Source organism: Pteropus medius, unplaced genomic scaffold (genome assembly GCF_902729225.1).
Source record: "Pteropus medius unplaced genomic scaffold, Ma_sr-lr_union100, whole genome shotgun sequence".
NCBI classification, from domain to species: Eukaryota; Metazoa; Chordata; class Mammalia; order Chiroptera; family Pteropodidae; genus Pteropus; species Pteropus medius.
In genome coordinates this window covers 3,024,472-3,049,992 of record NW_024347867.1, presented here as the reverse complement: position 1 = coordinate 3,049,992, position 25,521 = coordinate 3,024,472, and the positions used below count along the sequence as shown (strand labels likewise).

The 25,521-nt window shown below is 38.3% G+C and overlaps 1 protein-coding gene across 1 annotated transcript in view; it reads right to left on the bottom strand.

Annotated features, from left to right (window-relative positions):
• MAP3K5 (mitogen-activated protein kinase kinase kinase 5) overlaps window positions 1–25,521 on the bottom strand; it is a 169,623-nt gene that overhangs the window by 5,824 nt on the left and 138,278 nt on the right. Inside the window, exons 20-27 of the mRNA XM_039878994.1 lie at window positions 24,599–24,776; window positions 23,850–23,870; window positions 21,189–21,366; window positions 20,933–21,101; window positions 15,631–15,816; window positions 12,270–12,375; window positions 4,237–4,480; window positions 31–143 (exon numbers count right to left, since the gene is read on the bottom strand). Of these exons, the coding sequence (XP_039734928.1) occupies window positions 31–143; window positions 4,237–4,480; window positions 12,270–12,375; window positions 15,631–15,816; window positions 20,933–21,101; window positions 21,189–21,366; window positions 23,850–23,870; window positions 24,599–24,776 (1,195 nt within the window). The remainder of the gene's footprint in view (window positions 1–30; window positions 144–4,236; window positions 4,481–12,269; window positions 12,376–15,630; window positions 15,817–20,932; window positions 21,102–21,188; window positions 21,367–23,849; window positions 23,871–24,598; window positions 24,777–25,521) is intronic.

The following is a 25,521-nucleotide window of genomic DNA, read 5'->3' as shown; positions in this document are numbered from 1 at the left end:
AATTTACTTTAAAATTTTCTGCTTATTCACCTATTGGTTGAGACTTAAGCTTTAGGTGTTTAATTTCTTGGTCTTTATCTTCAATAGCTTGAAGAAGGAGTGCTTGTAATTCTTTCTCTTTCTGAATCAATTCTTCCAGTAATCTGCAAAAGAAAATGACATAAGTTGACAGCATAATATAGCTGGAGCAGCCACAAAGTGACCTTTGACGAATTAATGTCTCCGACCTTCTAGACATGGGCTTCTCAAGCTACAAATGAGCAAAGACACCCTTGAGATTTCAATGACATGCAGATTCTGATCCAGAGGCTCTGGGGAGAGGCCTGAGATTCTGCATTTAGTGTTATTCGAGTAGCTGGTCCACAGACCCCATGTTGAGTAGCAAAGCTCTAGAAGACAGTGTGCTTTCAGATAGGAATTCAAAACCTCCATCTCCCATTGTCTGCCAAAATCTTCAGAGGTTTTGAACTATTGTTTCTTTTTATGACCATAAATGGCAAAAAGTTATATATTATATACACACATACACACAGTGTATGGCTCTTTATTAAAAAAAAAAGTTGGTCAATATGGGTAATATAATAATGCAAAGCAGAAAGCTAGTCATTTTTTTAAACCTATCCACTTATAGTATCTGGGTTACTGTTACTGGTTACTACTAACTGGTAAAATGAGAAAAAGGATAGCCATATTCCTGGTACATTCAGTTCCTAGTTGGAATCTAATGCATTCTCCAAAGAAACTAAGGTATCACATTTATATCATCCTTCTCAGTCATGAAAGGGTCACTGTACAATTGAGAGTCAACTGGTAACCTACTCACCATTCTAACACTTTTCTTTGAAAAAATATTCCAAGTTATGAAGAGAGGCGCTCTGGTTTTTTAGAAAACTATCTTCGAGAAACTTGGATTCAGAATTATAATTTGAGATGCCTAATTATTCATAAGATCATCAAGATAAACCATTGCATACCCTACAGCTCTTAGCAAATTATATTTGTTTCGTTTTCTGAGTATTGACAGACTGAACTCAGGACCAGATTCTATTCCAAAAGTTGGTTTCTCCATCAGCTGTTATGTTCTTAAGGCACCACAAGTACAACTGAAAGACAGCCCTGGGTGTGTATCCTGGGTCAGCCACACACTGCCCGTATTAATTTTGACAAATTACTTGATGTCTCTGGGCTTCAGTTTTCTTATTTGTAAAAAGGAAAAGGGGAATTTCCTGAATCACTGTGAGCATTAAATGAGACAGAGTAGCTGAAGTGCCTGGCTTTTAATAAGGGCTGTTCAGTTCCCTGCTGCAGCCTCAGGCCCTGGGAAACAACCCTCACGGGGCTTAGGAGAGGTTCCTTCCCTGATCCCCAGGGTCCACCCCTTTCCAACAGGACACAGATACATGAGGCTCTCAGGTAGGAGAAAGGATCATTGTTGAGTAGGTAGCAGAGGTGGGACAAAAGGAAAACACACTGAGAGGCCGCCAGGGAAGGTGGTTTGGGGAACATAGGTTGTTTAAAGACAACTGGGAGTAAGCAGTGCACTTTCAGATGGACCAAGCAGTAAGAAAGAGCTGACAGCAAGAGGGAGGCAGAGGATTAAGGGAGACTTTTATCCACTCCAAAAGGAATGATACTCAAAGAAATGTACAGCAAATTCAGTATGAATTTTTAAGTTGGCAATTCTTTGGTCCGGTATATATTTTTGTCTTCCTTGCTAATTTACGTGTATAGAAAAGTGATGGTATATTCTTGTTTTCTCAAAGACCACAATGAAATTTGCTAGAATTTAACCCTTGTTTATCTAGACTATATTATTCTCTTTTTATCTTTAAAAGCCAGAACTTAACATTGGAAGCAAAGTACTGACAGGCCTCCTTATTTGTCTCAAATCCACCTCTCAAAATTATTTCTTTTAAGAACATCCAGTATACCAGTTTTATTTTTACTTTGTCTTCAGTTAGTAGGGAAGGCTTCGAAACCAACTCAAATGCCTGCCTCTCAGTTCTAGAAAAGTTTGGCAAGGATCTGCCCTGTGGTCAATTTTTTTTTAATGTGGATAGGTGGAGTAGGAGAGGAAAATTAGATAAACATATAGCTCCTCCTGAGTTAGATTTTAACTATGCATTATTGTCTCACATTATTATCCCAACACTTTGTGTGAATTATTTTCAGAACATTCTATGTAAACATATCCTTAAATATAAGTAAAACATATATTCTAAAGCCATTTTGTTACTTTTTCCATTGAGTAATTATGGGTGATCTAATAATCAAGAGCTGGATAAACCTAATTTACCTTCATTGGTGATTATTCTAAATATAAAGCTTAAGATTTCTAACATGAGGGCTACACTCTTTCCTAAAAATACACTAACAATTCCCCCACATTTTTTTCTTTTGCAGTAAATGTACTTCAATATATCAAGTTATAGTCAACTGAAATGACAAGGATCAACATAGACATGATCAGTCCCTGATTTCCGTTGCTCAGTACTTGAACGTACTGAAGCAGCTGCCCTTTCTTTAAATCATGAATGAAGTGAACGTTATGCCTCATTTCATTTTTCTGGGGGTGCTGGAGAAACTGTGGGAGATATTCCTAAAAAAAACAAAAAAGGAGGCTGATAATCCTGTAGATGATACAGATTCAAGTATAAATACGTAGAGGAAAAAAAGCATAAATATGTAGGTTTCTGTGAAAAATGCAACTTACATACATGCTAATGTAATAATGAAATGTGGCAAATGTTAGTCTTTTCAACAGAGATGGGCAGATGTGGGAAGCAGGCCCTCAGCCAGCTGACAATCCTCAGGAAAGGGATGTGAGGACTTGAAGAAAGCAGCTGTTGGGGACTGCAGATGGCACGAGCATGGTAAACAGTAAAACAGAATGGTAAGACAGGGTAACTCAAATGGGCTAAGGAGAGAAGGAAAATGCTGCATTTAGTAGAAGCAGGCTCTGCTGACGTAAGCCAGGGTGTGTGGACAGAAAGTTTTAGGGCCAGAGAAGCAAATATACCAGCTCATTGGTAAATAAAGTAGCTTTACTCTCTGTATAATTATGACTGGAAGCCATGGGTAGAAGGGGATGGGTGGGGTAGCTGGACCAAAACAGTAATGAGTGAACTTTCCTTCTCTAGAGATCAGAGAGGGGTATGAAAAACAACTTCATTCAGGACTGGGCAACAGAGTCAACTAAAGAGAAGTGACTAAAGTTAACACCTACTACAATGGATGGAGTACCGTAATTGGACTATTGAGAATAGGAGGAAATGATGGACACAAGAGATTTAGACAGAAATCTCAAAGCAGAAAAGATTCAAATTCTTTTCCATTAAGTAGTAGAGATGATAAGTAAAGAACTGGGTTTCAGAGGTCAAGATTGAGATATGGAAGTCAGAAAGACACTTGCCCTTCATTCAGAAAAATTTCTGTATGTAAAGCATAGAATACATGTATAGATTTACTTAATTATGCAAAAAAAAAATTCATGTTTCTGAATGTAAGATGAGCTTTGTACTCCTCATACTAAGCTTGGTATTCAAGCTTAACCTTAAAATTCTAAACTTATGACTAGAAATAAATGTTTTATCTCCCTCGTGAAAAAATTAGTATTTTCAACTAAGGTTTCTAAATATTTAAACAACTTTTATTGATTTACTAAAAAATAAAAAAAAGTTTTCACTATAAATGTAGAGTCATAAAGTCAGTTGCCCACATGTCAACCGTAGCCAGCACAGGAAGCTATAAATCATAAAGATTCAGACCTTGAATTATGCCAACATCTGTGAAGAGCAGGAAATAGTTACTGTTTTCTTAATAACCCGATCATGTAGGTTCTGTTACCACATGAACTGAATAAACTTGATACTTCAAGAGCATGGGCTTTCTGTCTTTGAGCTATCTGTTGGATGGCACAAGCTGCTCTGAGTCTTCATCCAAGATACTCTATGAAGTTACAACAAAGTTACTCTGAAAATCTCGGTGCACTTGGAGATTAAGCAGTGATCAAGAAAAAGGTACTGAAGGCTTGACTTGGCAGAAGCAGGACATGACTTAAGAGACTAAGATAAATCTCTTTTGTTTTATAAAGAAAGGCTTTAAATCAAGTTTACATGAATGGGATAAAGGAATCATATTTTATATTTTCTGTGGATCAAACTTTAAAATAGACCCAACATACATGCACTTATATAAATGTCAGAAAAAACTCACCCATGTCAGAAAAGGACTTACCTATTCGTTTCTATTTTCATCCTTCCGAGCTGTACATTCAGTGATCGGTTAGCATTCTGGGAATCATGGGATACAGTAGAACTGAGCGTGCTCACCCCTGAGGTAGCCACAGCATCTTCAATGATGGCGTGAGGTCTTTGGGCAATGTGATTTGCAGGCTGTTCCTCGTGGTCCTCTTCTGCATCCAGGTCTTCTTGATCTGCAGTATCACTCTCAGAAGCAAGGCTAAAATGTGGCCTTAGTTCTGTGAGGCACAATATCAACAGTGTTAATAAAATATGACCAATTGCTTTAATTTCTTAAGGCATGAATGTCATCTCCTCTGCTGTCAATACGATACACCTTCCAAACTGCTTTTCCAAAAGTGAGGGTGAACTTCTGAGCATTAATTCAGGTTTATTCTTCTGGTGAATTTGCAACATTCACAAGATATAAACATTCAGAATGATCTAATTCAAACAGAAGAAAAATGTTCACACTGCTCACAAGACATGTAGGAAAAAGACTAAAATCAGAAAGGCAATTACGTAAATACTTGTTGAGAATATAAAAATTTGTTTATACAACTCCTTTTTTTAGATTATATAATATCCAGCAACTATTAACTTGCTCAGAAACGAGGAAGGTGAAATATAGAGATTATCTAAACCAATGGAAGTAGACAATGCTTTTTGCCTGTAATGGTGAAAATGTAAGGGTATGGGGAGAGTAGTGAAAATGCCACAGATGCTAATATTCTCTAGTAAGATTTCTATTTTTGAATATTGGTTGATTTTTAATGTGTGTCCTACTCTGACCTGTTGACTAACCACAGAAATTTAAAGTCCAAAAGTTACGTCTCCAACATAAGCACTCTATACAACATGAGCTCATCTGCATGTTACTTCAGCAAGATATTTGGATGATATCTTCCCATAGAAAAAATATTATAAATTGTGATTACATTCTCAAAATGGCCCAGAAAAAGAAGTTAAATTCATAATTTAAGTGAAATCAGGGTAGCAGAAATATTGGATCTTGCTCCATATACTATGGCCCATGAAACTTTTATCGGATCACAGAACCCATTGAGATTCTGAGGAAAGCCACGCAGATCCTCCCCAGAAGAAAAGCACATTCACACATTTTGCCTAGATTTCCTGAGGGTTCACAGACTCTCTGAAGCCTGTCCCAAGGATCCATAAACCATAGGTTAAGAGCCTGGGTGTGGGACAGAGGGCTCCAATACAGCCACTATGGCAAGGCAACCAAAGGCCTCCATTTGCCAAATCCACTAGGTAATTTTCTTTCCTTACTTTCCTGGACCTATGTATAGTATTTTCCTCTAAACCTCTGGCTGCTGCTTCTCTTCTTGAAAGTCTTTTTGCCTATTCTCTGCTCTTAAAAGCTGGAACCTGGAATTCTACCTTTCACTATTTTGTTTCAACTTACTTGCCATGATGAACTCATTAAAACCTATAAAGGTTAAATATTTGTAATGTGTGGATAACAAACTATATTTCTAGCTCTGATTCTATTATATCTAACACTTTCTAGATATTCCTATTGGGCAGCCACTTCAAATTCAACAATCTAAAAATAAAAAAAGAAGTCATCTTTTACTCATAATGAAAACCAGAGTACTCTTCTTAGGGCCAGACTGAAGTTGCCCTAAATTCATCTGTCTGTTTTTTGTTTGTTTAACTTTTATTTTTATGTGGTAAAAAGTACATGATGTAAAATTTAAAATTTTCACTATTTCCAAGTATAAACTTCAGTAGTATTAAGTATATGTGTATTGTTTTTCAACCAACCTCCAGAACTTTTTTATCCTACAAAACTGAAACAGTATACCCTGAAAACTGAAACTTTAAACAACAGTTCCACATTTGGCCCTCACCTCATCCTTGCTAACCACATTCTACTTTCTATGAATTTGACTACTATAGATACCTCCTATAAGTAGACTCACACGGTATTTATCTTTTTGAGACAGACTTATTTCACTTAGCATAATGTCCTTAATGTTCATCCATCTTGTAGTATGTGTCAGAATTTCCTTCCTTTTTAAGGCTGAATGATCCTCCACTGTAACTATAATACCACATTTTGTTTCTCCATTCATCTGTTAATGGACACTTGTGTTGCTTCCACCTCTTGGCTATTGTGAATAATGCTGCTATGAACTTGTGTGTACAAATCTCTCTCTCTGAGATCCTGCTTTCAATTCTTTTGTATATATACCCATAAAAGGAATTGCTGGATATATAGTAATTCTATCCTTCATTTTCTGAGAAGCCACTTTACTGTTTTCCATAGTAGCTGCACCATCTTACAATCCCACCAACAGGGCACAAGGGTTCCAACTTCTCCATATCCTTGCCCTTTATCTCTTAAGGTTAACCAGACTCTATCTCTACTCTGCTTTCTGCATTATTATTTTTCTCTTTCCAAAATCACATTTCCTAATCCATCTATATTAGGGGTGACTCAAAATCAAGTGTTTTACTTTTGTAAACCCAGCACCTAGTATAGGTGCTAAGACATATTAACCTCTCAAAAATGTTGGCAAACTGGAAGAGTTGTTCTACTAGGATTATTTGTATTTAGAAGTGAACGAAATAATAAAAAAAAAATTTACTTTAAAAGTAACTTAATAAAGTAAAATTCTACGTTAAATTCGAACATAAGATTAGGCCTTTAAAATTTTTCTACAATTCTTCTTAAATTTCTTTTATGATCTCTACACTGAAATATAAAAATAACAGTTTTACTGTTCTGTTGGCTATCATCTCACTTTTGGGGAGGGATGATTTCTGGTATTTATTATTATATTTAAATGTTCTTTTATATTTCCCTAACTATGCATACTTTAAATTATCATGTTATCATTTTACATATGTATAAGTGACTAAAAAATTCTCTCAGATAATCTGAAGAAAGTAGAAAATTGTAAGCGAATGCAGTATTTGTTATTTTGGTATTTCATGGTGGCTCCCTGAATATACACATCATCAAATCACACACTGTAAAATATGCAAATGAGATAGAGCATCTGGTTTTCGTCCTTAGAGATAATACTCTAAAGGAGAACTAGAACGAATACACAGAAGAGCCATAAGATCATGTACAAAGATAACATCAAATTATAAGTACAAATTAATACAGTAAAATATCTTACATACTCTCAGAGACTTAGCTACGGGTGTAATTCACACGTGCATGTATTAAGAGTGTAAGTGGAAAATAAGGCCCATTTGCAGTCACTAATGCCAGTGGTGGTTTACTAACTGACGGATTCATGGAGGCAGAGGGGCCTAAGCAGGATTCTGGAGGAGGGGAAACCCTTGGCTTAGGGGAGAAAGAGGGAGAGGTTTTGAGAGAAGGAAGCTCAAATGGTGGCCCAGAGGCCTTTGAGAATTGTGGAAAGCAGAGTGGACTGTCAGGAGGGAGCCAAGGATCAGGAGAAAGGAGAGATTCCGGGGGCCTGTAAGAGTGGACGGCATATAAACCCACGTGTGGGAACTTAGAGGCTGCGTGTGTTTCCAGAAGAGCAAGATGGGATTAAACAATACTATTCCCATCTCCCTACCCCGCCTCACACCCCAATTGGTTATTTTGTTAGAGGAAAATAACTATAACAAGCTGCTGTAGCACAGGGTATTTATGATACCAAATAAAATCACAATACTTGTCAGTGCAGCATATACCTGCATTAAGATCCTCATTTGGCACAGAATGCTGGTCATTTTACATTAATGTGGACATGGGGCGCATGACTGATTCAGCTTAACAACTGGTAGCAATACCAAGAGCCTAAGCAGTTTTTAAAATTATCATTACTATAGGAAGTATGCCTACATTATCAGTTCTCTCTACCTAGGCACCAAGGTGGTCTCTATGCTCAGCATTTCTCAATCTGGTCACCCACAGCCTGCACTTGAAGAGTAACAACAGATACTTAATGCTGCCAGTCATTTTAAAGCAGGGGTCCCTAACCCCCAGGCCATGGACCGGTACCAGCTCATGGCCTGTTAGGAACAGGGCAGCACAGCAGGAGGTGAGTGGCAGGCCAGAGAGTGAAGTTCCATCTTATTTGCAGCTGCTCCCCAGTGCCAGCATCACTGCTCAGCTCCAGGTCAGATTGTCAGGCATTAGATATCATAGGAGCACCGGTCCCTGGTGCCAAAAAGGTTGGGGACTGCTGATCTAAAGGCTGATTCTTGATGACAGGTGAGAAAACAGCCTGAGAAAAAACTCATAAGGAGCTTGCACTGTACTCTCTGCTCTGTGTACTCTTGTTGGAGGAAAGTTTGGGCACTTTATTTTTTACTCTTTATTTTGAAATAATTTCAGAATAACAGAAAAGTTACAAAAATAGTACACAGACTTCCTATATATCCTTCAGCAGCTTGCCCTAAACTTAACATTTTACTTAGCTTTAGTACTATCATCTAAGGCAGGAAATTAACACTGATACAATACTATGAACTAATCTACAGACCTTATTTGAATTTAACCAGTTTCCCACTGATGTCCTTTACTGATCCAGAATCTCACACTGTATTTAGTTTTCCTATTTCCTTGGTCTCTTCCAATCTGTGACAGTTCTCTTACATTTCTTTATCTCCCATGAGCTCCACACTTTTGAGGTGTACTGGGTCAGTTATTTCATACTATGTCTCTCATTTCTGGTTCAACAATATATTGCTGTGATGAGGCCGAGGTTATGCATTTTTGGCAAGAATACACAAGAGTACCCTTCTAAGTGCATCATATCAGGAGGTATATGATGCTGATGTGTCTTATTACTAGCAACGATTACCCTGATCATTTGGTAAAAGGGGTGTCTGCCAGGTTCCTCCACTGTAAAGTCACAGTTTACTCTTTGTAATTAGTAAAGGTCTTGTGGGGAGATACTTCGAGTCCATTCAAATGTCCTGTTTCTCATCACTCTTTTGACTACTACTCTTAGCAGCCATTGATAATTCTTGCTCGCAGTAACTATCACTGCTTTGTTTGCCTAATGGTGATTTTCTATTTCTTTCATTCCTTCTATATTTATTAATTGGAATTCTACTAAAACAAAGAGCTGGTCCTTCTCCTCCATATATTTATTTAATTACTTATAGCAGTATAGACACATAGGCATTTTGTTTATTCTATGTGCTATAATCCAATGCTGTCATTATTTTGTTTTATTTTATTTTATTGCTCAAATTGTTCTGGCTTAGACTTTTAGGAATTTCCTCAGCTGTCTCCAGTGTCCTATCAATAAGCTTCCATCCTTTTAGGGGTGCTTTTCCTTACTTTTGACATCACAAGATGTTCTAGATTGGTCTTGTGTTTCCCCTGCCTCAGGCCTGGAACCAACCATTTCTCCAAGGACCTCTGATTCCTTTTATTGGAGAAATGGTGTTTAGAAACCAAGATCTGGGTCCTTGCCCCAAACGGATCTAGGAAATATATGGGCTAATTATGGTATACTTTTAAATTTGTTCTTTCCTTTATTTCTTTCAAAAATTGGTTGGTTAATTGAAGCATTTTGTCATCTAAAAGGAATTTTTATCAGGGAAATATGAAGACAGGCATTTTTAATGTAATTTCCTTGAATCTTAGTTGTATAACAAAACCCTTAGGGACATTTGGAAATTTTATGGAACTGTCAAATGCTTGGAATCAGTTCACGTTGGTCATATATTTCATCATTTCTATAATGGTGTACGGTATGTACTGCCTTCCCCTATCCTAAAAGAAATACAAAAAATACTGCATGTAACCTTCTTCTAAAAAAAATCCTTTCAAATAATTTTAATTGTTATCTGAGACTCCTGGTGGCCTCAAAGAAACCAACTTCACAGTGGAAAGACAACTAACTTTCCTTAGCAAACTCCTTTCATAAAGAATGTGCCTTGTTCTACACATAAATAGGCTGGGTTAAAGCAGTGTCCATCACTGGGACAGCCAGGCGAGGAGACATGGCTCCTGTCACTCTCCCTGAACTTAACAGCATTTCACCTACAGTATGATAATCAGTGTGCTTTTTAAACTTCGTTTTTGAAGAATTTTATATTTACAAAAATGTTGCAAAGATAATACAGAGAATTCCCATATACCTTCCACCCAGCTCCTTCATACATCTTATATAACTATGATATATTTGTCAAAACTAACACTGGCACACTTCTACAGGCTAACCTACAGACTTTATTCAGATTCCACCAGTTTTACACTGATGTTCTTTCTCAGTTCTGGGATACAATTCATTGCATTTAGGTAATCTATTTTTAAAAAGTTTTTAAAAAAATGGATTAAGATTCTTTATATGCTATTTAAATTATTTCAAAGTATAATTTCTCTTTTCCTCATTTGAGCATTCTTAATTTAGGTTACTACTATGTTTAACTCATGGTTTACACCTATTCCTTTTACTGATTCATACCTATCCTGTATCATTTGAGAATATAATCCCTCTATAGTACATTCCCCTACTTGCAAGCTTTTAAATGACAAATCATCTAAATACTAAGTATTTGTTAATTTTCTTACAGCATTACACTAAGTTTACATAGCTTTACATTCCTCAGGTTCACACCCAATTGCTAGTCATCTGTTTTAAAGCCTCTCTAGATTTTTTTCTAAGTTATGCAGAATTTCTACCCTAATTTGTTACAATGAAATGAAACTCATTTACTATTGTTTCAACCAATATATATCAGGGGTCTACTGTTTTCCAGGTACTGTGCTGGACAATATGCTTGGCACAGAATAAAATAAAGCACAGACACAGTTATCCTCTGGTGAGGGAAACAGCCATTAGACAAGAAAATAAAAGCAGTTTCAGATTGTGGCAAGCATCACAGATGGGGAAAAACCACTTCTAAGGAAAGAGAATCACAGGGAGCCTACTTTAGACTTTGTGGTGGGTCAGGACTCAAGAAGGAGGTGCATTTTGTCTGTTTGTTTTAAATTTTATTATTAGTTTCAAGTATGCAAAGGTACAAGGCTAGAGAGGGACGTGGGTGAGGGGTGCTCCATGTAAAGGAAACAGCACATTCAGGAATATTAGAACTTCCATTTATATTTCTTTCTTACATGAGAAATAAATTAATGTTTACTAATGTTTAATATAAAGATTAACACTGGTGCCTTCACTCTCAAGTCAAACAAGGTATTCTGAGAGAAGAGAGGGAACTCCATAACTTAGAAGAGTGGATGGTTATAGAACCATTTATAAATAACCTAAATTTCAAAATATTTCATATTTATCTTTTTGAATTTCTACTTTAGAATGCTTTATAATATATATACAAAATAGTACAATAGAAATGTTTCAAATTTATGTATGTAAACCATCTGTGCACATACACATATATACATATATATGGTGGAAGAGCTTTGCTTAATTTTTTTTTATTATTGAGTAGACTATCAAAACACTTCGGAAATCTGCCATAGAGTATAAATACATCCCTTGCTTACTCCATAAAACCTTGTTTCATCAACACTACCTCTTTTGTATGTCACTGCAAATATAGCTGGATTCTTCTAGACCAGTGATTCCCGAACCTGGCTGTGTATCAAAGTGACTTGGAGTTGTATTAAAATCAGATTCCTTGGATTTCTCCCCAATAGATTCTCACTCATTCTGGGATGAAGCTCTGAAAGCTGTTATTTTAAAGAGCTCTTTACATCATTCAATGCACTGGTAGGTTTGAGAACCACTGATTAAAGACACAGGGATGTGTTTTGTGGGCACAGATTATCTGTACACTGAAATGCATATGTACTTGGGTCACCTGTATAGTTTTCTCTCTCTTCATATCCAAATATGCTCTTTAAAGACAAGGAAGTGAGTCTTTCTCACTCACAGTAAACATTTTGTTTAGTGTACAACTGCTCAGACTGCATGCCCTAGACAAATGTTATTTGTTGGCTTTGAAAAGATTAAAAAAAAAAGGCTAAGGTAGAAAGGAGACACCATGAATGACAGATAAACAGTAATATAAAATATCAAACACTAAATATTTACAAAGTAATTAAATATCCCAGACCTGGAACCAGAATGGTGATGGCTGTCTGCACCGCCTTTCGAATGATACTGTCTAAGGCAAACATCCAGTGTGGCTTAATGTTATGGTTCCGAAGGACTTTATTGACCTGGAGAAAGAGAGTGACGTTTAGTCTCACTATAATTTTTGATTGCAAATAACCTAGCTGATGCTAGCATTTGGATGACAGTTTAACAACAAAATAACAAAATGGTTTCTTCACCTTGAGTTGTGAATCATTTCTTTACGTCACTGAGAAATGAAAAATTGTCCCTTCAATCTAAAATTCAGGGAACCCCATGTCAACCAATATGTTACTTAAATGAAAAGCAGTGTAGTTAAATGGGAATGGTGCTTCACTGGGACTCAGAACATGCAACGTCCACCTTTCGTGATGTCTGCAGATTGGATGGTGTAGAAGATAAAGGAGGAAAAAAGTCTAAGGGACTTTAAATATAAGTAAACGCTGTTCTTAAATGTTATGATTCTGCTGTTTAACACAACCAAGTGCTTCGGCTTATTCTGGAGACTAGGAAAAGCAGGAAAATGGAGAAATGAGCATGTATGTATCTCCAGGTGTGCCGCAGTGCACGCCTGATCTCCTTCCCACAGTTGTTTATATCTCTGTAAACAGAGGAAAAACCTGTTAAAATATTCCAAAAAAGCTGTTCACATCAAAAATGTCTGGATAGATCTTGAGAATTTCTTGCTAAGCAAAATAAGTCAGATGGAAAAAGTCAAGAACCATAACATTTCACTCATCTGTGGGTTATAAAACTGAAAGCAACAAATGAACAAGACAAACAAAAACTCATAGACACAGACAACAGTATGGTAGTTACCAGAGAGAAACGGGGGTAGCGGGGAGGTAGATAAGAGTAAAGGGGGTCAAAGGGAGTAAAGGGTGAAGGAGGGAAATCTGACTTTGGGTGGTGAACACACAATGCAATATACAGATGATATATTACAGAATTGTATGCTTGAAACCAACACAATTTTTTCTTAACTGATGTCACCCCAATAAATTAAAAAAATTTTTTTTAAAGCTTTGTTGTAAGGGTATCTTTTTAAAGAGACTAGTAATATTTCACACATTTAAATAGATACTGAAATAGATATATGCATTACCTTTTTTTCTTTTTAAAAACTGTGGTAAAATACACATAATATAAAATGTACCATCACAAACTGTAAACTTAACCATTTTAAGTGTACAGTTCAGTGGCATTAAGTACGTTCACACTGCTGTGCTACTATCACTACTGTCCATCTCCAGAACTCTTTTCAATTTGGAAAACTGAAACTCTGTACCCATTAAACAATAACTCCCCATTTCTGTCTTTACCCAGCCCCTGGCAACCACCATTCTCCTTCTTGTCTCTACAAATAATGCTACTCTAGGTATCTCATATAAGTAGAAATATACAGTATTTTTGTGACTGGCTTATTTCACTTAATGTAATGTGCCAGAACTTCATTTATAAGGGTGAATAATATTCCATTGTTTGCATAAACTATATGCATTATCTTTTAAAAATAACCTTTATCTTAAGGCTAAGAGAGGCTTATTTAAAATTTAGGTTAACTCTATTAATTGCTGGTTGACACCAGCCTCTAAGAAAAGAGGCTATTTTCCCAATAGATATCCAACAAGAGATCTTAAAGGAAGCAGTCCTATGCCAAAAGCTGGAGTTCCAGCTGCTCATTCTTGCCCTTGGTCCATCTTCATCAAAATCCCCCAGTTTAGAAGGGAGTAGGTCTCAGGAGTTCCTCATAGTCGCTGCTCCCAAAGAAGTAAACCACTGCCAGGTTCTTACTTGTTCTAGGAAATCCTTTCAGAATGAGTTTGTCCCGGTACCTTCATTTCTTAAAGGATTTTGCTGGGGTATTACATTTGGTAAACTAAAATATTTCTCTCAAGAGTCACACACACAGCAAGCTGGAAGAGGGAATCTTATATAAGCATGACCTGCTCCTCAGAGCTTTTTAAAAACAGTATATTACACAGAGCCCATTCTTTGGGTTCATTCTCATTCCAGACAGTGAGTGACTAAGACCAGTGTGTATGTGCGTACGTGCGTATTTGTGTGTGTGTGTGTTTCCTGGCCCAAGACCCAGGATTACAACTAAACCATTCTCAATCTGAATTCTACGGGCCAATTTTGGACTTTCCAACCTTTAGGCTGGAAGCCAAACGTATGGGTAAGTGCAAGTTCATTAAATTATTTCATTATATTTGCAGATGGTTGGGTCTTTCTAGTTGCAGCACAAGGATGCTTTAGCATTTCGATATTAGTGATAGGCTTTGTCAGTTGCTTTCGTTTCCCATGACCTTATCAAGTCAGGAATCTTGTCCCCACCTACAGTATAGCACAGAGTCAGGTGGCTTACACAGAGTCTCAGAGAACATTAGTGGCTATTGAAGGATTATAATTTGGTCTTAAATTAGGGACTATCTGATGCTCCGAATATAATTATCAAGGTGCCATCTACATAGGAGCAATAAACACATTAAAAGTGAACTAATTTTTGGAATTTAAATAAAATTATGCAAAGTGCTTCCATATTCATACCAGACACTGTCAAGAACTCTCTTGTTTCAATCTCCTATACCTTGTAAGGGCCTTCTGGGAGTGGCTTCAGGCTTTTTTGGTACAAAGTTTCACAAATAAGTCTCATTCAAGAAAAACACATATGGTTTTGAATCATGTTTTTTGGAAGACTGATTTCCAATTTATGTTCACAGCAACTCAATTTGAGAGGAATCCTTAGCATTGTCTTATGAGATCGTGTAGATTAATTTTCATTCAGTGATGCCTTGTTCTCAGAAATATATTGAGGGCTAGAAAATATAGTGGCTATTTATTAAACGAACATGTTTAACATGTTCTGGATGGAAACTGAAAAACTGGAAAAAAAATTGGGGGTTTGATTCAGCAGTGGCCATTCCAATCTGTTCAGTTACGTTTTTCTCAATGACCACTAGATGGCATCTCTCATACAGAATTAGAAAGTGCATGACTAAAATAGTTCTATTGCTAAAGTCACCAAAATAAGCAGTGACCCACTTCATGATTTCATAAGAAGTTCAGCCATGGGAGATGTTTATGAGGTTTACTACTTTCCATGGTGTTCAATTTTATGTTATTTAACTTTGGGGGATGCAAACACACACAACAACAAATTTCATGCTTACAAGTACACCGACAGGCAACTATCTCACACTTATTTATCATCCAAAGAGAAGAGAGTTCATCAGAATTATTGAAGAAACAAAATATAACAGAACTTACATCTTATCCTATTTTTCTGACTAATTTTAGGTGCAGTACATAGAAAAACACTGGCAAAGGATCACACTTACAGCGTCTTGAAAACTGAAGAGTACCACCTGGACTTGACTAATGCCGTGGCTGTCGAAGTCGAGCTCTAACTTCAGTTTTGACAGTGTGCTGGCTATGATTTTTCGGTCCGTGGATCTTACAAATTCTCTGAGGCTTGCGGTGAGGGTTGTGATGTGTTCCCATTTTAGTTTAGGTTCTTCAGCCCCCTGTGAATAAAAATAGTAACAACCTTGTCAGTTGATCTGTGCTGGACATATCAGTCATGGATCTGCCATTCCCACAGCCCCCACTGAGGACTGGGCTTCAAAATGCTTCCTGTTAAGAAAAAAAAAGACCATCTTTGAACCATATGGTGCCTTCCCCAGCTCATCTACCAAGAAATAATCAGACTTTGGGAGGAAGGGCACCTACTCCATATGTTGGCCAACAGCCATGATACAGTCAGACATACAAAGCTTTGCCCAGGCAGGGACAGGTTGAGGCAATAAGATTCTTGCTCTCAGAAACTTTAATTGAGAACTAAAGAGAGATTGAGGCCATAAGCCATAGGACCTCAAACTCGAAGTCTGCCCAGAGAGGGAAGTCATAAAACAGGGGCAAGAGTATGCCCAGTCATAAGGAAGCAGAAGAATGACAATTGATAGGGAGAGGACACTAACAGAAATGGCACGCCAAGAGAGCCACTTCCACTTCCTAGAACTGGAAGTCCCTTGGAATCACACTCTATTTTTAGTCTTTGTGAGGCTCAGCTAGGCACTATGGTTGGAATTCCTTGAGTCTATTTCTCTCATTGCTACGTGTGTCTACCTACAACATGTCCCCAGCACTTCAATTACCCTTGAAGTATGTCAATTTCTTGCAAATGAAGGGGCTCACTTCAAACTTCATCCTTGAAGCACTTCATTACTCACCAATGAGGCAAGTTATAAGAATGAATCAATGGAATATTTTCTATATTAAAAATAAAATACAATGTTTAAACAAATTTCCCTCTCTCAAGTTGAATTTTTTATTTTGCACAAGGAACATTGCCTTCTTAAAGGAAACATAGTAGAATGTTATTTATCCTCTTTTAACTTTAAAAAACAGGATTTTTATTATGCTCATTTCTATCTCATATTATATTTTGTTACATCATCATTCAAATTAAATTCCCCAACTGGGCTGTGAAAACTACAATTTCTAGTACTCTATTAAAATAAAAGAAATGCACCATCAAGTTCTTCCTCTTAATATATTTTCGTCTGGGAGCTCCCTCTCATGTTTATTTTTTCATCAGAAAAGATTATATTGAAAAGCTTGAAAGCTGTCATTAAGGGACTATTTTAAAATCAGACTGGGAACAATTATAAACTTTGTTCCTTCCCTTATCACAAACTAGATTACACTTAAAGTACAGATTCAGAGGCAATATCATAATAATATGAAAATATGTTTGAGAAAAAAATGTGAGTTATTCAAAAATTAGAAGCACATCTTACTGAAATATCGGTTACATGTTGCTAGCGATTTAAATAGCAATTTTTTTTTTTTGCCATCAGCTTTGTTTTCACAACAGAAAAACATGTTGCTTCTGGTTTTGGGACGCGTAGGCCACTATCCTACAAAGAAACACTGTCTACTCCAGGAAATGTATTCTCTCTAGAGTATTTCAGCCACTTACATAATCATGGTTTCTGTTTTAACTCCTGTCTCTGTGTGCGCTCACTAATGTTCCTTCATAAATGAGCACCTTAGGTATCAAGTGAGCCTGATTCACTATCAGGTAGCATTTGTAGGGTGCCTTTCCTGAGCACTCCTGGTACCATCACAGAATCTTTTGCAAAGGTGCTCTCTATTCTTTATCCTTTAAACTTCCTTAAAAATGATGAGTGGTTTTCAGAAGGATGCTGCAGACTGAAAAGGCTTTCATAGGCTGGTTTGAGGACCTGACCAATATCTAGATTTCAGTCTTATTATAAAGAGTAGGATTAAATGTAAAGATGTATCTATAAGTATTTAATATAATGAAAATAATTATCTGTAGAAAAAATTTAAAGATATTAGGTAATTGTTATTAACCTGTTTGATGATAACAATAATAGTATTGCGGAACACCTTCTATTACTATCTCATTTGCTCATGATCTTAGTTATTTCTTATAGCATTTCCTCTATTTTATGAATTCGGCCTCAGAGAAGTTAAATAACTTGCCTAAATCACACAGCCTTTAAGTGATGGAGCCAGGCCTCAAACAGAGGCAAGCTGAGGCTGAGTCTCAATTAGCTGGAACAACAGCCAGTAGTAAACCTAGGTCAAGACTTGCTCTACCACTAGATCACCATGTGGTAGTGTAGGAAATTTACAGTAGTCCCCAGCCTTTTTGGTACCAGTGGCCAGTGCTCCTATGAGAATCTAACGACTGATGATCCAAAGTGTAGCTGAGGTGGTGATGCTAGCGCTGAGGAGTGGCTTTGATGGAGCTTTGCTCACTACTCCACCGCGCACCTCCTGCTAGGTGGCCCAGTACCAGTCTGCGGCCTGGGGTTTAGGGACCCCTGATTTATAGCATCCTTAGCAGTACAATCAGAAGGACCCTCACTATCTCTTGATGATTCTAGATTTAACACATAATTCTGTCCTACCTATCAGTTTCTGGTCCTCACTGGTCCCTTCATGCTGGTGCACCAAAAGGCATGCCCTCTGATGGCTGCTTTTAAGTAAGGTGTTTGTTACTTTTTCCTTTTAGAGAACATTCGAGTGTGATTTAAGAACTAGGAAGTCACAAACAATTGAATAAGGTTAACTGACGTCAACATTTAATAAATTCAGCACAGTCATGGAAGTGAAGTCTCTCGCCAGGCTCTGTGCTGAAAGGTGGGACGACAGGGCTCAATGCAGTCCTGCCCTGATGGACCCACAGTCCAGCAGAGAGAAAAGAAAAACCCCAAAGAAGCTGACATTTTCTCTACTGGGAAAGCATATCCTTTGGAGATGAGTACGAGACTTAGGCAATCCCTGCATTCTGTGTTTCTGACCTAAAATAGGCATCTGACACTGGTGGCCATGGGAGAAGTCTTCACTCCAGAGTGGCCAACAGAGATTTCCTTTGCTTCTCCCACCAAGCCCCATCCCCTCCCCACTTTAAGTTTCTCCCAGTATTTGTTGAGATCTGGCATCCCAGGGAGGAGAGCAGTGTGATGGTTGAGAGCACAGACCAGGGAGCCAGACTGCCTGGGTCCAAGTCCTGACTCTCGCTTATGGCTGCATGGCCTTGGAGAATAAGCTACTCACCTCCTTTGTCCAAAATGAGAATACTAATGAAACTATTACTACAGTACTACTGTCATAAGGATGAAATGAGGAAATGCATGTGAAATACTAAGAATACCTGGCCTATAGAAAGTGTTTGCTATTACATATGTTTAAAACATAGTATTACATATTATAACTATATATTTAACTATATATGTACTATATGTTTAAATACATCTTTACAAATTTTTTATTTTCTTTCTTCACCCTCTAGAATGTCAGCTGCAATGGGATGCAGATTTTTTTTTTCAGTTTTGTTCGCCATAGTGCCCTCAATACATAGAACAGTGACTGGTATGTAGTAGATGCTCAATAAGTATTTGCTGAATGACCTCCAACAGCTACTCAGTTGCTCCTTCCATCTAAACTTGGTTCCCCTCCTTCTCTCATTCCATCCCATTCTCAGTCTTTGAAAGACCATAGTGAGAAGGAAAGGCAAGAAAAAACACTAAAGGTTCAGGATTGCTCTGTGTCCTCCACGTCTCCCACTATTCCTGCGCAGCATCCTCGGCACTCATCTGACCCCCATCCCAGAGTCCCTCCTTCCTGGGCCTCAAAGTAACTGCTCAAGGCAGCTTTCCTGCAGGACTCAAGGCAAGGTTTTCCCAGAAAGTGTAGATGGTGCTCATTTCGGTTCTTCTTATACCCAGATGCCCTTTCAGCTCCTCCTATGGGATCAAAAGAAGTGGACATTAGAGAATTCCTAAGTGATGGAATCGGCAGAGAAACTTAGTGGGGTTCCCAAGACAAAGACAAGTGGAGGCTGTAAAGTAAGAGCCAAGAAAGAGAGAGCCTGGCTCCATCTACACTCTAATACCAGTTGGGAAGAGGTAAACTGTTGGACTGAGAAACTAAATGTTTGACCCAACTCCTCCAACTCCACCCTTTTTACAGCTATTTTCCCAGGACAGAAGGTATGTGCAATCCACACTGATCAGGCATGACAGGTTGTAGCCACAGGTGCCAAAGCAAGTAGGCAAGTCCCTGATACCCACACAACTAAGAGAGAATAGTGTCCTGTCTGGGACCAAGTCTGTGGAGACTTATATTTACAGGAGGCATCACCAGAGGCTTAGAGTTGGGGGAAACCCCGTTTCCACTCGTATAGAGAAGGCGAGGGGATTCTTCCTCATGTCTGTAAGCAGAACTCCAGGGAACATATTCCCAGGTATTATGGACTGAACTGTGTTACCCATCTCCCCAAACCCCAAATTCATATGTTGAAGCCCTAACTTCTAATGTGACTGTATTTGGAGACAGGGTCTTTAGGGGTAATTAAGGTTAAATGAGATCGTAACGGTGGCCCAAATCCAATAGGACTAGTGTTCCTAAAAGAAGAGGAAGAGACACCAGGGGCACAGAATAAAAAGGCCAGGTAAGGACACAAGAAGCCACAATCTGCAAAATAAGGAAAGAGGCCTCAGGAGAAAGTAAATCTGCCAACACCTTGCTCTTCGACTTTCAGCCTCCAGAACTGCTGGAAATAACTTCCTGTCATTTAAGCTGCTCCATCTGTGGTATTCTGTTACAGCAGCCCTAGCAGACAAAAACCCCCAGGGAACCAGAGTGACTGACCAGCTTTGTTTCTTCATGCACCTATGGCCTTCTAGCACACTATTTAATTTACTAATTATTGCCCATCACCTTCTATCTGAATATAGCCCCACAAACACAGGGCTCTGTTGTATTTGCAATGTTTCCTAAATGCTCAGAGGAATGACTGAGAAGTCGTCTTGAGCTAACATCAGAATCAGCAATTCACATGGCTCAGTGTGTGTTTACTGACTGAGTGAATAAACGAATGAATGAAGAGTAAAAGAGGCTTGTAGGGACTCACTGGAACTTCACCAACATGAAAACTTTGCTTCTGACTTAAAAATAGCTTATGTTCAAAAATGCGGTTTCTACATATGGATTTGCCTTTTTTCCCATCTGGGGTCTGCCTACTGGGTCGTCATGAGCGCTACAGCTTTCTCATATGGTTATGTCAGTTAATCTGGGAAATGAAGTATCTGTGAGAGGTTTTACCTGAGCCAAAGATTCCATTAGGTTTCTCACGACTTTGTCTTGGTCTTCCGTCAGGATCCTGTGAAGTGTGGCCCGTCTTTCACTGTCCTTCCTCAGCATAAAAAAACCAGAGTCTTTTTCCTCAGGGGAAGGTGGAGCGCTATGATCTTCAAAATTTTCATCTGGAATGCTGTAATAATTTACACAGCATAAATCACAATTCCCTTTATAAAATGATATACAACATCTTTCACTCAAAATAAGTCAGGTCCTTTACCCCAAAAAGAGTGTCCGCATTCCTTTCACATCTTTTTCTCCACAGGATTTGGCTCTTGTTTTGAAAGAGAAGGGGTCCACCTTTAACTCCGTGTCGGGAGAAACGGAGCCATACTCACTGCTGCTGCTTGTGTCCTCCACCAGGACAGGTACCGGCAAGGATATGCTCCTAAGATATTCTGCTTGTCATGAGAGGGGGAAAAGACAATTAATGCTCTTAAAAACACACACATACTGAAACATCTACTGAAAGAGAGCAATATTAGTTGTCAGCTGTCTCGTTCCAATGAGTAGCAAAATTATGCTATGTATGAAGCTGGTCATAGGATCATGACTGCTCCCCATGCTCAATATATGACCCATGCAGGGGGGTCGGTGAGGAAAGGGCCTCTGGGGACCTGTGAGGAATATTTCAGAGGCTTGAAACAGTGGAGGAAGCATCAGGCCCAGCAGGTTCTGGGTTCTGATCCCTTCGTTTTTACTGACCACCTGTCAGACTTCAGGGGGGTCACTTATGGGTCTCAGTTTCCACATCTATAAAATAAAGAACTAGATTAATAATTTTTAAAACATGATCCTCAGAGGTTTATGGGTCCATATGAGCATCTTAGGGCTGCCTTGGATGGGGTGAGTAGGATTCTGTGATTCTAGAACACAGGTTCTGATCGCTTTACCTAAAACAAATATGCTCTGTCAGATTCATATAAAAAAGTTTTCTTTGCTAAACACAAATTTCAGAAACCAATGAACTAGATGATCTCTTAGGTCTTGCCCAGTCTCAGACACTATGATTCTATGGCAAACATGGGCTTTTCTTTTATTTTGATGGAGACCGAGTTGGTACAACAGGAGTTGCCTGCGTTTCATCAAATACCAGTTTTAAAGAAATAAATTTTTGCCAGGAACATCTTTACCAAATAAATGTCCCAATACCACAAAAGTCCTTTTTCGGAGTTTTCAAGTTTTTGGGGGTACCAATGTCACCATAAAAAAGTTAATTTTTTTAAAAAAGTCTTTTACTAAATAAGGCAGATGTAAAATTGTAAAAAAGGAAATCCACTGTTGCCTGGAATCCCCTTTTTAATTTAATTCCTCTTGGACTGGGCTGAATCAACAACTGCCCCAGTCTGACATGGGATGGTCACTTAGCAGTGTGCTCCTGACTCTGTTAAAGGTGCCTGCAAATCAGTAATTAGTAACAGCAAGGAAGTAACTGAGGGTAAGGCCATCTAGTCAACAAGTGAACTCAGTTCTGACCCCAACACCCCTTCTCTTAATTCTGACTCTATAAAATCTTAAGATTCTATAATATCCTTAAGTGAAGTGAGACTCTAAAGCCAGAGCAGATTCTAAAATATTCCTGAACTACCCTGAGCATGGAGGGTGAGCGGGGATATGGGAAACACGACTGACCAGGAGCTCGGCAGATTGACACCTTTACTCTCACACTCATTCTAAGGCACATGTCCACTGAGAAGGCTTGTGGGCATAACTGTTGGCTTAAGTTCTCTCCCTCTTGCTGAGTGTGTATAGTTGAGTTCACATAATTTAAATGTGTATGTGATAGGAATGTTTCCTGCAACAAAAATCTATCCATGTGGAAGGAATAAAAACTATTATAGATTGAGCTTCCAGGCATGACTCCAGGCTATAGTATATTTTTAAAAATTCTGATTTCAGAACTAAATCTGTGAAGTAGGTATTATTACCAGCACAGAATGCCAGATGAAGCAAGTGAATTGCTGCATGCCATCTACTTAGAATGTGGCTGAGATGGGATCAGAACCAACTTCTGCATAACTCCAAAGTCAGGGCCCATTTAATGACACCAAAAACAGGCTGCACAGCAGTCCGGGGTGTACTTTATGAAAAATGCACTGCCTGCCTTCCAGAGGCTAGGTGCCTGTGGAGAAAGGGGGAAATGGAGGGAGCTCTCCTCAGAGTTCTCCCCAACTTCCACAACTAAAGATGGAATATTGGAAAGGCTGTGGCCAAGACACTGAATTACTGAGCCTCTACTCCAGGCTGACTGACTGGCTTAAGGCACTGAAGGAATGTGTAAAATCCTGCCCTCCTTCCCATCCCCACCAAGGAATGACAGACATTATGCTCTCGACACTATTTGATCAACAACTCTTCAAACGTAGGGCAATCCAAAACCATGGTCATTCCTTTGCTATTCCTTGAAACGAATTAGTTGACCTTCCAGGGCAAATTTACCTTTAGTTATGATCTGCAAAGGTCAACATTGAAAACAAAACAAAACACAACTACTCCTGAACAACTAAAACTAGAGAGAACATACGACCCCAAAGATGACAGCAGAAGGTGTCTGGCATTGAAATTTTCCATAAGAAATCCATTAGGTGGCCAACTGGCTCCTAGATAAGAAAGTGTGGACTCCTCCCAAATCAAAGATTTCAAAAATATAATCACCATCTTGCATTTGGGAGGAACAACTGAAGCCTCCCTCTTGAAAGAGAAAGGTGAGGCGTTTCTGGTGAATGAGCACAGCTGGGCTTGCCGGGGCACATGTCCCGAGCACCCTGCAGCTGCCCCTGTACGCAGAGTGTGGAGCATGAGCCTATGTGATAGGCAATCTAGAGCTTATCAAATGATGCACCAAGCTTCAGCTCAATGGAAAATATAAAAATAAACTTACCGCTTGATCCAGGAGAAAGAGCTGTGGAAAGAAAGGCAAAGAGCAACATAAGCATACATTGTATTTGTTGTTAAACCAAGAAGTCAACAAAAAACGAGTGCCTGACATGGCATCAATGCCCTTCCTAAGCGTTCAATCTGCCCGTCCTCATCCCATATAACACCAAAACTGCCCACACAAATAGATCGCTTGTTTTTTTCTCTAAAAAAACAAGTTATGGAAATTATTGCAAAAAGACAATTTATATTTTTACACTGCTATTTTATTTATAACTGGTGATCTTTCTTTCTTTTTGAGGGGGAGGGTTAATTATTCAGAAAGATATTCTCTAAGAGGCAATAAGTATTTTATACTGCCTAGAAGGCTTGGAAGTTTAACAGCTCTGGATAGCCCTGTAGCCCATTAGTTGTAATGTGGAGTTTCAGCTTTAAAAGTCCATATTTCACCCTTTTACACTTTAATCTTTGTATTAGCAATGCTAGAATGTATACATACTGACATACTAAATACCTACTAACCAGGTGATGGAAGACTATTATGTAGGAGGACCTGGCATGTGCGAGAATGATGGTAATACAGCTTCCTGATTCTGAAACTGAACGCCTGAGAACACTGTGCCAACGTTTATACCAATTTCCAGTGATATACATATATATAAACAGATCAGCTTAGTTCTGGAAAAATCTCCCATCTTAAAAGCTTAGGATTTAGTGACTCTGATCAATATCCTCTTCGATGCAACCACATACCTGAAAGCTTAGGTTGCGACCTTTTCTTCTTGCTTGAAACTTTTAAGAACTCATCAATGAGCAAGTCATTAGCACAGGCTCTCTTGTCAGGGTCTGGTTCAAAACATTTCGATATGAATGCCTTGGCCTCTGCTGACATGGACTCCGGGATCTCCGGGTGGACTTTAAACATTCCCACCTAAAACAGCAGTATGCTTATGTGATTTCTGAGTGACCACCTCATCACATGAGCTCATTACTTAGTCCCCTAGTGCAACAAAATCCTTTATCATACATACAAACTTGTGGCTTTTCTCAAAGTGAGAAAGGATATTTTTTTCTGTAGGTTATGAAATGTTTCCAGAGTGCTTTTGTAAGCTTAAGACAGTAGGCAGCACTATGAAGTAATAATTCAGAGCTTTAGAACACATTGGCACTCTGACACACACAAAAAAATATTTTTAATCGAGACCATTGTGTTAGTCATAATAGCCACGTATGAGGAATTGTGCATGGCTTTTCCCATCTGTGAATCTCACTGAATCCTCCCAACCTCCCAGTGGACTAAACATTCTCTGTTATACCAATGAGGAAAGTGAGGCTACATGGTAATGAGAAAGCAGATCTGGGGTTTGAACTTAAATTTGTTTGGCTTAAGGCCTGTGTTCTTTCCCCTATGCTGTGATTTGTGAATATTTTCCCTGTCTCAAACTGGCTACATTAAAAGAGATTTTAAAAATATTTTTAAATTAAACAATTTCTATAACAATTAGAATTTTCTTCTCATTGCTACGATTCTAAAAAAATTTTTCAATAATGTCTTCATGTATTTAGTACAGGTTTATATAAATGTATTATTATATAAATATATAATTATTTATAATAATTAAAAGCTTTTACTATGTGTCAGACACGTATTATCTCACACATACTCCTCAAAAAAC